Source organism: Triturus cristatus, chromosome 1_1 (assembly GCF_964204655.1).
Source record: "Triturus cristatus chromosome 1_1, aTriCri1.1, whole genome shotgun sequence".
Classification (NCBI taxonomy): domain Eukaryota; kingdom Metazoa; phylum Chordata; class Amphibia; order Caudata; family Salamandridae; genus Triturus; species Triturus cristatus.
The window spans coordinates 655,514,530-655,529,114 of NC_140579.1; the positions used below are offsets into that span (position 1 = coordinate 655,514,530).

Below are 14,585 nucleotides of genomic sequence, written 5' to 3' on the forward strand. Positions count from 1 at the left end.
CCCCCATGAGGTGCGTCTCTTGTAACAGAGCAACATGTGCGCCCCTGCGCACCAGGTAGGCATGCACCTGGTGGCGCCTGGCCATAGTATGAAGACCCCGTACAATCCAGGTTATGCACTTAAATGCAGGGGTAGAGGCCGTCGTCTTATCTCCCGGTCCCATCAACCTGTCGTGGTCTTTGGAGCACACTGGTTCCCCTCTGAAGCCCGTGAACAAAACTAAACACTCCCCAACACCCCCTCCCCAGGACAGATGCCCCAACTTGAACACCCATCCAAACTAATGACTCAACCAGAGTGTTCAGATCCTCGAAGAATCTCCAACACCCTATAACACTGGAGGTAGGCACAAAGGTCCAAAGAGGCCCTGCTCACCACGCTCCCGCCGAAACCCGGCCTTTAGCAACCTACATGTCCCCCATCCAGAAATATACAGACCAGTGTAGTGGGATTGCACCGCTAGTGTTCAGGATTGACCATTCATGAGTCCACCAGCTCATCAGCCGTTCTTGCCGTCACATGAGGCAGCCGCTCACTATCCGCACCTGAGGTTTCCGAGTCCGATCCATCCGTGTCAGGCTTCGAGACCCCTTGTCGCTCCGCAAGTCCATCTCTGTTCTGGAGAGCGCCACCACTGCCTCTATCGCTGCTGATCGCTCCGTCGCCACTTGACGCAATGTTGGCCGCGGGGATCACGGTCGTTGTTTCCGTGACTTTGAGAGTCGCCCGGGTTTAGGCCGTAGACTCTTAGTACTTTCTAATGCCCACATTTTTTCAAAGTGGAAAACCCCTTTGCTTGAAGGTGGTGAAAAATGGGCAAAAGAATAGTACTTTGATAAGAGATTCAGGGCTCCCTCAGCAATCAGGGCAGAGCTTATCAACAGAGCCATTTTTAGGTCTCGTGCCTAGCGTTGCAGTACGCAGCTCTGCTCGCACAGCAAGAGACCTCTTGTAGGGGGTTTGAAAACAGACCTAAGAATCGCGCTTGTGCGTGTGCTTTTCCTTTTGGCCCACGCTATCGGCCTTTGCGTGCGTCTTTTTATCAAAGACAGCATGCAATTGGCCAAAGGTGGGCGCATTGCTCTGCCCATGGCCTATTGGTGTCTATTACGCACACCACCGCAATGTTGTTTCAATTATCGTGCCCAGACACGGACGCGATAATTGAAACCACATGGCTCGCTGTGACGCGAGCGGGCACACCACTCGCGGGCTTGTAATAGTCAGTTCCTGCTCTCCCGGTAGGATTCAAATCAAGATGCCTGCACGTGTTCGTTTATTCACTAAACTCCGAACTGAAGTCTCAAGGATGCACCGCAGAGTGTGCTGGAGTGACGCTACGTGGTTTTTGGTACTATTGCTAAACAAAATAAATGGCAGGTGTCTTGTTTTTTAAGACCCGATTTGTGTATTTGCACGTGTAAGTGGAATTAAAAAAAGTGTCGCAGAACACAAGGTCGACAACTGGATTGTCACTGGAACGTTGCCCCTGGTGACTCATGCTGGAATGTTCTGCCCCCAGCGCGTGCTGGGCCTGGCTGCAAAGGACCTTTCTGCCAAGGTCACCGAGCACTTACTCACCGACAGCATTAGCGGGCGGCGTCCATTGTAGCAAGATTACTTGTTAAAAGAGAACCACAGAAACATTGAATACTCAGTAGTAAGAGCTAATGTAGTAGAGAAACCAACAGCGAATGCTTTTCACAGTCTAATAACACGCACAGTGTAAACCCAGTCAGCTGTAGATAAACCCCAGGATCTTTCCTTGTGGAAATACGTCACAGGATTGTGATGTCCTTTTTCAGTTTTAACGCGTGCACACATAATTAGCCTTCGTTCTGTGGACGTAAAGTGTAGATTCTAAGCCAGTATTTGGTACCTGTGTGGTATCCGTGCTTAATTTGAGCCGGTGGTTTCCGGTGTTGTCACTGGCACAGAATTGTCAACATCAGCACGTAAGACAAGGTCGCGCTGCTTTATCTAACATGACACGACCCGGCCCACTTAATGCCCTTAGCAGGGGGTAGTATTCAAGGCAGCGTCTAGCCGAGAAAAAACAATCAGATTTGTTTCAGGGGGTGTAGAATGCAGATCTGTAAAATTGGCTACAAGGTGCAGAGGGAGTGATGTAGATAGGGGTCCGAAGGCCTCCATCCCCCTTACCTGCGGCCGTCGCGGGGCGGTAATCGCAGGAACTTTTTGAACCCACTGAGCTGGAAAAAAAAATTGTCGATACTTCCAGTGGCCCTGATTATAGCGTGGTTCAGAGTTGCAGCAATGTTTATTATATAGAAGGGGTGGGGGGCATTATTACAGTGGCTGTAGCAGTGATTGCAGCTGTGTATTGGTGGGTGTAGGATTCGGCATGTGTGTTGTCATATATGTAGCACGACGAATACCATGCAGATACAAGTAGGCAGCGGTGTGTTGTGCAGTGCACAATGACAGAAGTGAATATCAGGGTTCCCGCACCCCTCCGTACTCTGTTGTGCTTATTAAAACACAGACGGCGGTGAGATGAGGAATTAAGTTGACTTCCTGAAACATAGTGGATAATATGCTGAATTCAGATTCAAACCAGCTCTCCTGCAGTTCTTGGCTCTGCTTTATTTCCCCCCTCCCCCGCCCATCTGTGGATTCCAAATGCTTGTTTAAACACCTAGGGACTATTTTTAACTTCGGCGGTAAACTGCTTTGCGCTCCTCCCCCTCCAACGAATCGGAGTTTCACACCCTGGCCTTCATTCCCGGGGTTTTCAGAGGACCCAGGGGCAGGTGAAAGGTTCGGGGTGATGTTTGGTGAATACTGGGACCTGCATCAGTTCAAATAATACTCAATCCAAGGCCCAGGACCGGCCTTTATCATGGCCGAGCTGGGCCCATGTTCAGGGCGCCAACCTTCAGAGGAGAGCACCGAGAAGCCTTATTTAGGGCATGCAGTCAACAGTCTCGATCTGGCTCCAGGGATTCAGCCTATTTTTTTTAATCCGTTTTTTGATGTCCTTTATAGCGCGTGAGTTTAAGCCTCGGCTAACTTCCTTCTTTCTGTCCCAGCTACTGTTGAAGGGAAAAGTTCTCTGTAAGAATAACACAGGAGCAGGTTGACAATACGATATGGTTTAATGCATTAATCAGCTGGGGATATCAGCCAGGTTAAGCTGAGACTGGAATCTGATGTCCAACGAACAGTTCAAAAGCAGTGGCTTATATACTCAAAAACCACAAGAGAAAAAAGTTACAAGCATAGAATTTATGTCACAAATGAGTAGATTAAAATCAGCAGTTACAAGAATTTCCTGAAAACAAAACACATATATATATGGGCCACATGGCCCTCGCATCTCATATTGGCGGAAACCTCCTCGGTGGTTTTCCTGTTCTCATAGTTATTAGCAACATTTTACACACATCTGTTTTCCTGATAAGCAAGTGGTTATATTTTTGCCTAACGCCTTTTGGCCATGCTTATCTGACCTCTGACCTGTGGTTTCATCCATCATGCCTAGCATCGTGTAAGTGTGACATGTGGTTTTCAAGTGAAGCGACTTATGAGCAGGGGCAAAACTTGCACCTGGGCCAGTCCATCCTGTGTGCGTGATTAATCTATGTGTGCATGCATTAGGAACATGGTTGCAAAAGACATGATTGACACCTTCCAGTCTCTCTAGCAGATAGGCTTGTGGTTTTTTTGTAGTTCCAACATGTAGGAGAGTAGGATCTGCACTTACGTTGCCCCCACTTTTTTTCTGATGAATACACTGGTTTCTGGCTATAGTCAGGCTGGGTCCCTGCTAATCAGGGCCCCAGTCTCTCTGTTCTATCCAAACGACTTGGAGTGCATATTAGATGCACTAGTGATTGGTTACTGTGGTGCCTTATGAACCCCCTAGTATATGGTACCTTAGGTACCAAGGGCATAGGTACTTTACAGGCCTACCAGGGGCTGAAGCATTTAATATGCCACCCCTGGGAAGCAGACTAAATCTGACACCTCAGGCCTGCTACTGCAGCCTGGGTGAGGTAGTGTTAGCACTCCTCACAGAGGTATAGGTTCCTATATCTCACCATACACACACATATAAAATCAGCCACCCCTATGGCAGGCCCTATCAATCCTGAGGGCAGGGTGCTTGGTTAACAATGTGAGGGGGTGCCTCTGCCTGAGCAGGGCCCCTATGCAGCTGGCAGGGTCTATTCCCTGTGGCTGTTTGTGGATGCGGTTAAACCATATACTCTTAAGTGCATTATAACCTCCCGGTTAATGCTAACTTTGGAATGACTGCATCAAAGCATGTTGTGTTTGGTGTCAAACATCTTGGAATCCTACCCCCACACCAGTAACTGGTGTGGGAGTATGATCCCACCCTTCTAGAGGGGATGACATGTACCCACTGTGGAAACAAGGTAGAAATCACAAAATGGATGCCACCAGCACAGGCACTGGGCTGCCCTCCTGCTGCTGACCGAAACTCGCAGTGGAGGAGGCCCAACAATAGGCATCCTGTCACAGGGAGGTGTCACCACCTTCCAGACAGGATTTAGTGTATTGGAGCTGGGTGGGTGCACTCTTATAGTGCTTTGAAGTCCTGCACTGGGGGAGCAGTAGGCTCCTCTGTGCATATGCCAGCTCAAACCGGTTCAGGGGCTACCAGCCCCTGCACTGGCGCGAAACTGGACAAAGGGAAGTGGGTGTAACCACCCACTCCCCTGACCCTCTTAGAGGAGTGGTCATAGAGCTAGTCCCTCCCTTTCTTTTACTATAAGATAGGAACACCTTGCCATTGCAAGTTAGATAAACCTGGACGACGCTTTAAAAGAAGAATCCTGGCCCTTCGACGTTGCACTACCTTTGGAAGATGGAAGAATCTCCCTTGGAGTCAAGGAGTGACTCCCCTGCTTGGCAGGCACCTGAAACTTTCCTGCTCCCGTCGGAGTCCGAAGTCCCTGCAGCCCCGGAAGTGGATTTCCTGACTTCTCGACGGCCATTGTGAGTCCCCAGCAGAGCTGAGGCGAGTGGACCCCACGAGTGATGAGGAACCGCAATACCTGGGAACCGTGTACTATTGTCAAGTGCAACCCCTTCACGACGTTCTACGAACTTGTGCTTTAGACAATTTGTGGCCCAAGCCTCCAGCAGGTTTTGCAGCAAAAATCAGCGGCCTACCCTGTCCCGAGTGACCGTGGGCTCCTGTGAAGCATGTCCTCAAGAGGCGTCTTCGCAATCCTTTGCCCGTTGGCTTGTCGGTCCCCCGAAGACTTTCTTATCAACTCAAAGGGCTCCCCTGGTTGCTCCAGGCCTGACCTTGCTGGTCTACACCATCGACTTTCTTCACTCCACACAAGACTTGCTGTTGCCAAGGCTTGTTGGCTCCAATCCGGTTGCCGACACCGCAGTCAGCTGCAGACTTTGTGGGACACTCCGAAACCAGCTGCTGGTCATCGTCGAGCCCTCCTGGACCCCGTGAGCGAAGAGTCAAAACACCCTTGATCACCTGAAATCACCCGACATCCGTGGGCATCCATCTTCCTGGCCCCGGGTCACTGGCAAGTGGCAAGTGAGTGTGGACACTGTCCCTTAAATTTTCAGGTCTTCTACATCTTGAATCCAGCCTTGGGTTCCACCGGACACTTCTTCATTCGCCGCAAGCAGCAAGTCTTCTTTGGTCTCCATAGAAAACAGTGACGCGACCCGACACCAAAAGACACCTATGCATCCCTGGGTGATGTAACTCATGCACTCCGGTGCCCTAGTGTGTGTTGGCCCTCGAATTACTTACCTTGTAAGTGGCTTGCTTGTAGACTTCCTCGAAGTACCCTAAAACTTTGAAAATCAAACCGCGACTTGCTCCATTGTAATCAATAGGGAACCCTATTCTCACACTGCATGTGTCTCCCGTGGGTCTGTTACTTACCTGCTATCACTGCAGTCGTGAAGCCCCAGCGATTCTACAGGCCCTAGGCCTTGTCATTCTGCAAGTCGACTTTCCTAAACCTCTTTTTTAGTATATGGTCTGGTACGCCCCTAGGGCCCCAGCCATATTTGTGCTTAACTTATTGTGAAACTTTGATATTTGAATGTGTTCCTGGCTTCTAATCTCATAAAGAGATTAGTAGAGTGTGTTTAGAAATAAATACATATATATTTGATATATATACCTGTGTGGTGTCTTTTCATTTGGTAAATTAAGAGATGATAAGGTAAAACAAGCTGCTTTACCATCCTCTGAGACTTAGCCTGAAGGCTGCTCTCCACAGCAACCACTAGGATAGCTTTCTTTAAAAGGTTGTCTTAAACCTATCTACCATAAGAGTCGAATTGGACTGGTGCAAGGTGGCCACTATAACTAGTGACCAGCATATGCCAGGCCAACTTCTCACACAATATTTAAAACGCTACTGGTTTCCCGAGTCTGGAAGAAGATATGATCTACGCTTCATGCAGTGGCTTATCTTTGTGACTGCAGGCCATTTCCTGACCTTTCAACAAACTGTTTGACCTAATAGGTTCAGCTACACTCATTGTCCCTGTAACATGCATTTTCTGACCTATTTCTCGTGCAGAGGCCTGGGCCTGTATTTCTACTGAGTCCTAAAGCTGATTTTAACTTGGAACTTCTGCATAGAAGTTGCAGGCCTTAACTCTGTGTGTGTTTGCACAAAATGTATCCTATTTTTCCCTATATCATTCCCCCCTCTAGTTGATTCTTCAACTACTTGTTCTCCTAATCTCCCATCCTCAAAGGAAATCTCCTCATATATAACACTCTGTGGGGCTTTTCCTTACCAAAAATGCTCCTCCCACGCTAGCTGTCATCTTTTTGCCACAAGCTAGTATCACCTGAAATACAAGGCACATCAAAAGCAATACAACAATTAAAGGCAACAAGGCCTTGAACAACCCCGACATCCAGGACGGCACCCAATCGAACCAGCCCTTGAACCACTCATCCGGAGCACCCCCCTCTTCGACCATCTTCTTGTGGAGATCATGCAATGTCCGAATGGCCCCGGTCAATGTCCTGTTGTCTGCATCATTGGCTGGCACATACGTGTAGCAGGCGGAGCCAATCTTCTTGCACACACCCCCCTCCATGGCCATCATTAAATCTAGAATGTATCTATGCTGCATTACCATTAATCTAAGGGCACGTAGTTCTTCCTTTATGGCATTGAAGCCATCTTCCGCTGCATTTATGGCCTTCATTAGCTCCCATCTTGTGATCTGGAGCCAGCGGGCAGTTGCTTTTGCCTGACACAATGGTATAATGCTGCCAAAGAATAGCTGGGCATCATTAAAAAGTCTGTATTCTTGCGGAACTTCTTTCCAGGTTGTGGTGCCAAAGTACTCAGCATTTCGTTTCTTCACGTGGTGATGCAGCAGGGTCGTTGGACGGCTCATGGGATGGTCATGCAATGTCTTAATATCCACTCCTGGTATCACCAGGGAGGTTGGTGTGCAGTGTGTCCAGGGCGCCGAGACCACTCTAGCTCGGGGGTAGCTGTAGGTGGAGTGGAGCCCCACATTGCCAAAAGTGGTCCATCAGGCTGGCGGTGCCCCCCTGCATGTCGGTGTTGTCCATGGTGGTATTGCAGTTGAGGTTTCTTCCCACCTTTACTGTCCCATTTCCTCTAAAACAAAGAAAAAACTGTGTTAATTTTATTGCTACCCTAGGGTGTGTGTTAGTTCCTGTCCAGGTATATCCCTGTATGTTTGCATCCCATATTTGCTGACATTGTCCTACTACCTTATCAAATCTTAAAGGGTTGTTTGTTTTCGTGCCATTCCACGATGATATAGCTCTACATACGAATGTGGCACCTGTGTGCCATTTATCATTGACAAATACTGATCCTGTAACAGTGAGTAATGGCCTAGCTGCGCAGTCAGGGGGCAGAGGTTTGCCTGAATAGTTACTACATTCAGATGATGGATTAGACTTTCCTAAAAAGCCCCGCTGTAATATCCATTTTTCCCAAACTGCATAGTTTCTTTTCTGCCCTGCTTTCTTCATTCTTGATACTTCCTTCACTGTGTCTTTATTTTCTGTCAGAATTTGTAGGATCCCAGGGGTGGTGTCAAATAAGGTTGTATTGACTCGAGACATTGCCGGACCAACATGCATTGGTTGTAGCTGTGCTTTTATTCTACATAAAAAGAGGTGCAAAAGACAGTGCGTAACATTCGGGGGTACCTCCTTGGGGTGATGCAATCTATCTACCTCAGTGGCATGGAGAATAAGGGAGCATACATAACAACTGGTATTAGTTGTAGATTGGCCTATACTATGCATATGCTGGTACCAACTATTTTCAAGCAGAGCATTGTGGAGAGGGTGATGATCAGTATAATTTTCTACACTTCTACGCATGCGTATGATATCTAATGTAGAGAAAAAATCGAAATAGACTACTGATAACATCATCATTATTAACACACCGAGGAGGAAAAATAAAAGAAAAGTACATATCTTAAAATAAGTGTCTGTTGAAGCTGAAGCTTTGGAGGGAGGCTTTACTCCGGTTGCTTCTCCTGTTCTACCCCCTCCTTTTCCTGCTCGGTGTCCGAAAGGATAAATGGCAAGGTCGGCACCAGGTGGATGTCCCAAAGATGGTACCATGGCTTATGTCCTTGAACTTTCACCGTAGTAGCTGTGCTGTGCGTTACTGGGAAGGGTCCGTTGAATTTGCTGTCCTTCCAGGTACGGATAAAGTTCTTTGTGTACACTAAAGTTCCAACTGGCAAAGGTGGTCTTTGGTCATCTGCGGGAAGTGCGTTGGCGCGCTTTTCTGCTGCCTGGGTGACCTGTTTAGAGAAGAAGTTTGCGGCTTTTGTTAGCTGTGCAATATAATCAGTCATTTCAGTTTTGTAGGAAGGTGGATATCTGACTATGGTTACCCCCAACTTTTTGCCTAGTGTCTAGCTGGTTTTTCGACTTAGTTGGCCTGAGATCCTGCCATTCAGGGTCTCAGGCTGTCTGCTCTCTCTTTAAAATGGACTCCATGTACCCTAGGTACATAACCAATTGGTAAGGATCACCTTATTGGCCCCTGTACAGTGTACCCTAGGTACCCAGGGCATAGGTGTACCCTAGGCCTACCAGGGGCTGCAGCATGTATTATGCCACCCCTGGCCTGGCCTTCCATTTTGACACAACTGGCTGATCACTCAGCTGGGGCAAGGTCGTGTAATCACCCCTTGCTTAGGTGTAGTATTCCTATACCTAACTTACATATAGACACATGTGTACCTATCAGTCACTCCTATGGCAGGCCTTGACAATCCTGGAGGCAGAGTGCTTGGTAACATGTGAGATGGTGCTCTAGCATGAGCTGAGCCTGTCTGCAGCTTTCGGAACCTTGTCCTTATAGCTGTTCTATGATATAGCCTACCATATACTCTTAAAGTGCCTTATAATCTTAGACGGTTATGGTAACTATGGTTTGGCTTTATCGAAACATGTCATGTAAGGTGTCTAACACTGTGGAATAATACCCCCATGCCATTTCTGGACATGAGAATATTATTCCCCCCTTCTAGAGGGAAAGACATGTTAAAATCATACTTCAACTGTTAGCCTCTGACCAAAGCCTCAGCATCACAAAATGGATGCTGCTGCCACGACACAAGTCTGACCTCCTGCAGCTGGGAGTGATCCCAGCCAGGGAGGCCTGGACAATAGGTTTCCTGCTTGGGGAGGTGCTAGCACCTCCCCAGACAGCCTTTAGTGTATTGGGGCAGGGTGGGCTGAAAGGAATGAGACATGCCTGGGGCACACAAGGTGTTCCTTGCATAGTCCAGTTCAAACCGGCGCTGGGGCACTCCAGCCCCAGCTCTGGCGCGAAACTGGACAAAGGGAAGTGGGTGTAACCACCCCCTCCCAGGTCCCACCCATAAGGCGTGACCTAGCAGGTATCCCAGCCCCCCAGATTAGTATAAGAGTGGGAGTTGGGCCTCAAGACTTTAGATTATCCTGAACCTGCAAAACTGAACAGAAACTCTGGACCTTCGACATTCGACGAAAGAAGAAGACTGAAGAATCTCCCTTGTAGCCAAGGAGTGGCTACCCTGTGCAAACAGGCACCATCAAGAGACTACCCTTTGCTTTGCCCACGTTCTACGAGGAACCGACTGCAGAGCCTGACCAGAGCCTTGACTTCCAGACTTCTCCGACCCTGATCCACATCTACAGCAGAGCTGAGATCCGTGGAGGTGACGAGCGACGTGGGACCGGCTACCTGGAAAAAGTGGCTAGTAACTTAAAGCGCAGCTTCTGAGGTACCCTCGAAGTTGTGCACCGGGGATTGAGAAGCCCCAACCCCAAGCACCATCTGCACCGAAGATCAGCCCCCCACACTCCACGAGTCCTGCGTGGGGCCCTTCAGCATTTTCCTGCTTGCCGCGTCTGTCCGGTTGCTTGCCCGCTGGCTAGTGGCCTTTGTGACGACGCACCCTGAAATCTTCTGCGCTGGTTTGGCTCCTCCAGACTGGCTCCCGCTTCTCTGCAAAGAAGAAGCACCCCAGACCTTCCTGGTCTGCACCAGAAGCAAGTCCTTCGTTCTTCGTGGGTTCCGCTTGCCAAGGCTTGGTGAGTCCTAGTCCAACTTCGACGCCGCCGACAGCAAGAGCCTTCGTGGGACAGCTCGCCTCCTGGTCCTGGTCGTCCTCGACGTTTCCTGGTCCTCCTGGCTGCAGCGACAAGCTTCACCTTCACCTGCAATCTTCACGACATCGCCTGGTTCCTTCCTGGTTCCACGTGGTCACTGGCTAGTGACCTTGACTCTGTCCCTTCTGCTTGCAGGTTTCTTCTCTTCTTGATCCCAGCCTTGGGATCCACCGGACACTCTTCACTGACTGCCTGTCAGCATCTTTCTTCAGGCATCCATAGGAGTCGACGACGAAAACGACGCATCTTCACCCCTATGCACCCGCAGCCTGTGGGCTAGGTAACTTGGGTACTCCGGTGCTCATCAGGATAGTGACTATCCTAGTGTCTAGTTTTCAAGTCTCAACTTCCTAGCTACTCCGGAAGTGTCCTAAATCTACCGTTTTCTAAACTGTACTATTGCTATTGACTTTTACACATTACGCGTGAGTGTTTCCACTCTGCACACGAATCCCGTGGGCCTCCCACTTCCTAACTAACGCTAGTGTAGTGTAGCCCCAGCGATTCCCTAGGCCTAGGCCTATTCCATTTCCGTGACAGTGGTTCTTATACCACTTATTTAGTATATGGTTTGCGTGGCCCCTAGGGCCTAACTGTATTACTTACCTGTGTGACTTAATGTATGCTTAAATAAGACTGTGTTGTACTTACCTCTAATCTCATAAAGAGTGCTGAGGGTTGCTTAGAATAAATACACTTTATTTTATATATATATCTGTTGTGGTGTCCTTTCATTTGGTATTCAAGGGATTATATATGGTATCACAGCTGGCTTCACATGCCATTCAGAGTTTAGCCTAAGACTGCTCTTGTCCATGCTACCACTAGGATAGCTGGTCTATAAGGTTGACTTTACAACCAATCACCATAAGGGTATTTGGACTGATATAAGGTGTACACTAGAACTAGTGACATCATACATCAGGCCAACTTCTCACAAGTTTGAACAACTTCAGGTGCACTTTCAGTTTGCAACTTGTGTCTAGTTGGGGGCACAAATGTACTCATAAGCCTCCAAGTCACTATTTGGTGTGGGGTCAAATGGTGATCTGACCCTGGGGTATTTCTGAGAGCAAATAATGCTAATGGAAGACAGTACAACCAGTTCTTTTTCAAGGTGACACACAGTTTACTCAATTTGTTTTTGAGGAGGCCATTAAGGCGCTCCAAAATACCATTACTTTGAGGGTGATAAGCTGATGAAAGCCTGTGTGTAATTCCTAGCAAGGTGGTAAGATGGGAAAAGATGTTATTCACAAAGTGTGTGCCATTGTCAGATCTGATCCCTTCAGGAATTACCCACCTCGGAATAACCTCACAGATCCGAAAAGTGGCAGCAGACTTGGCATCACAGTGTACACAAGGGCCTGCATCGATCCACCTTGAAAATGGACAGACTACAACTATGAGATACCGGTAACGGTTGCATCTGTCAATCATATCAACATAATCAATGTGCAACTTCTTTAAGGGTCCTTGTGGTCGGGGTATTGTAGAAGCTGTTACCTTGAGGGTGGGATTTGGGGAATACTGCTGACACACGGTGCATGTGTATAGGTACATTGTGATCATCTCATGTAAGTTGGGAACAAACCAATCCTGGCGTATCTGGAGGGACATGTTATCTCTGGCAGTGTGTGATAGAAAATGTAGCTGGTTCAAGGCTATAAGTAGTAGCGCTTGGGGCATGACAGGCTTCCCTGTGGATATCTGTCTGTATATTAAATTTGTACCTGTCTGTGTGCATCCCCTAGATTCTCACAACTGCTTTTCATGGTCTGGAGCATTTTCCTGTATCTCTCTTAGATGTAGGTGAGCTGTTTCTGTATAATGCCTAGAAGGGTCCAGGGGATCATAAGATGCATCTGTGTCGCTGGATGCTTTTGTCAGTCGTTAATAGAATTATGGCAGGTACATTGTTTAGAGGGAGTTTGGCTGCTTCCTTGGCTGCCCAATCAGCCAAGGCATTTCCACGGGACACAAAGTCTTGAGAATTGGTGTGAGCTGCGCATTTTACTACAGCGACTGCATGTGCTAGAGCTACAATCAGGTCTTTTAAAAGATGGCAATGCATGACAGGACTTCCATCGGATTTAAGGAATCCCCGTCGGCTGAACCGCATAATGCTGGAATGCACTGTTGTAGTGACGTAGGCGGAATCAGAATACACTGTAATTGTTTCGCCTTCACCCTGTTTAAGGGCCGCCACTAGTGCTACTAGCTCAGCAGCTTGAGCAGAATAATGGGATGGCAAAGTTATCTGTTCTGTTATCTGCAAAGTATCTGAAGACTCATTCTGCATGGCTCTGAGCACTGCTGCCCCTGTATGTCGTATTCCTGTGTCCTGATCTATTGTGGAAGATCCATCTACAAAATATACAACGCTCCCTGGAATGGGGTCTTCTCTTGCTTGGCTACACTCATCTGAAGTATATGTTGCACAGTCATGGGGGTCACTATCTGCACCTTCAATTGGGGGTGCAAAGAAAGTAGCAGGACTGTATGACACTTGACTATCTTGAGAGATGGCAGTGATAAAATTATCTCATAGCCTGATACTCTCTGTGTTGTTAGTGTCGTCTTAGCCTTCTGAATTATTGTTCTGCATACAGCGTCAGAGGTGAACCCATTACAATGAGGGCACTTTTCTCAACTGCAAAGGCTGCTGTTGCCAAAGCTTGCTCGCAGGGGTAATGGCCTTTCATAACAGGATCAAGTAGGCCACTAAAGTATGCAATTGGTTTGTGGCCCAAAAGGGTACTTTTGGGCGAGTACAGCCGTCATCACCTGGCCATTGCAGTGGCAAAAAAGGAAAAACTCTTTAGTGTAGTCTGGTGTTTCTAACACTGGTGCATTTGTTATCTCTGTCTTTAGTTTGTGAAATGTTTCTCGTATTTCTGCAGTCCATGTTATTCTGTCTTGCTGTGTCTTTGCCTGTTTGATAGCTCTGAGCAAAGGGGCTATCAGGGTGCTATAGTAAAAAACCCATTGTCTGACATAGTTGCATAGGCCCAATAATTTTTACATTCCCTTCACTGTCTCAGGCTCAGTCATCTGTCTAATTGATGCTGCTCTTTCAGGTGTAACTCGGCGACCTGAGGCTGATAGCAATTGTCCCAAATAATGGACTTCTTCCTGGCAATATTGTAATTTGTCTCCGTCTACTTTGTAGCCTCATTGGGCGAGGGTCAAAAGCAGAGACACAGTGTCTTTTCTGCACTGTTCTTCTGTGGCACTACAAATTAGTAAGTCATCGACATACTGCAGTATTGTACTGTCACTTTTAAAATTAGCGAGGTCATTCTTGACTGCTCTGTTGAAGACACTAGGGGACTCACAGTACCCCTGAGGTAGACGAGAATGGAGGTACTGGGAGCCACAAAATGAGAATGCAGTCAAGTAATGACTATCTGGGTGTAGTGGAATGCTAAAGAATGCATTTTTCAAGTCTATGACTGAGAAGTATTTAGCATCTTTGGGTATGTTAGTCAGGATAACGGAAGAGTCAGGTACTACAGGGAATTCTGGTATCACTATGTCATTAAGGGGGCGCAGGTCTTGAATCATGTGCCATGAATTACCCTTGGCCTTCCTGACAGGGTAAATTGGGGTGTTGCATGGGGATATACCTGGGTATATGACTCCCTGCTCTACCAATGCCTGTATAACTGGGGCGATGCCCTCCTCCGCTTCTTTGGATAGTGGGTATTGCCTTTCCCTTGGTAGTATTGCTCCTTCCTTCAAGGTTATTCTGAATGGGACTGCTGTGCGGACGAGGCCCACATCGTGGGGGCCTTTGGTCCACAAATTAGAGGGTACCTGCTAAAGGTCATTGTCCTTACTAGGACCAGAAACAATCTTTGGTATTGCAGACCTTGTTTCCAGCGTAGTACGCAATGGAATACGGTCTTGAAAAACTAAC

The 14,585-nt window shown here is 47.8% G+C and overlaps 2 protein-coding genes across 2 annotated transcripts in view; both read right to left on the reverse strand.

The window, feature by feature from the left end:
• Positions 1-3,184: 3,184 nt before the first annotated feature.
• On the reverse strand, positions 3,185-7,398 carry LOC146870795 (syncytin-2-like). The gene has a single exon (XM_085646750.1). The coding sequence runs from the start codon at positions 7,396-7,398 to the stop codon at positions 6,751-6,753; it is 648 nt and encodes a 215-aa protein (XP_085502876.1). The 3' UTR covers positions 3,185-6,750.
• Positions 7,399-7,483: 85 nt separating this feature from the next.
• LOC146870796 (uncharacterized) overlaps positions 7,484-14,585 on the reverse strand; it is a 48,298-nt gene continuing 41,196 nt past the window's right edge. The window contains exon 6 of the mRNA XM_085646744.1: positions 7,484-8,802. Coding sequence (XP_085502870.1) covers positions 7,484-8,617 — 1,134 coding nt within the window. The 5' untranslated portion in view covers positions 8,618-8,802. The remainder of the gene's footprint in view (positions 8,803-14,585) is intronic.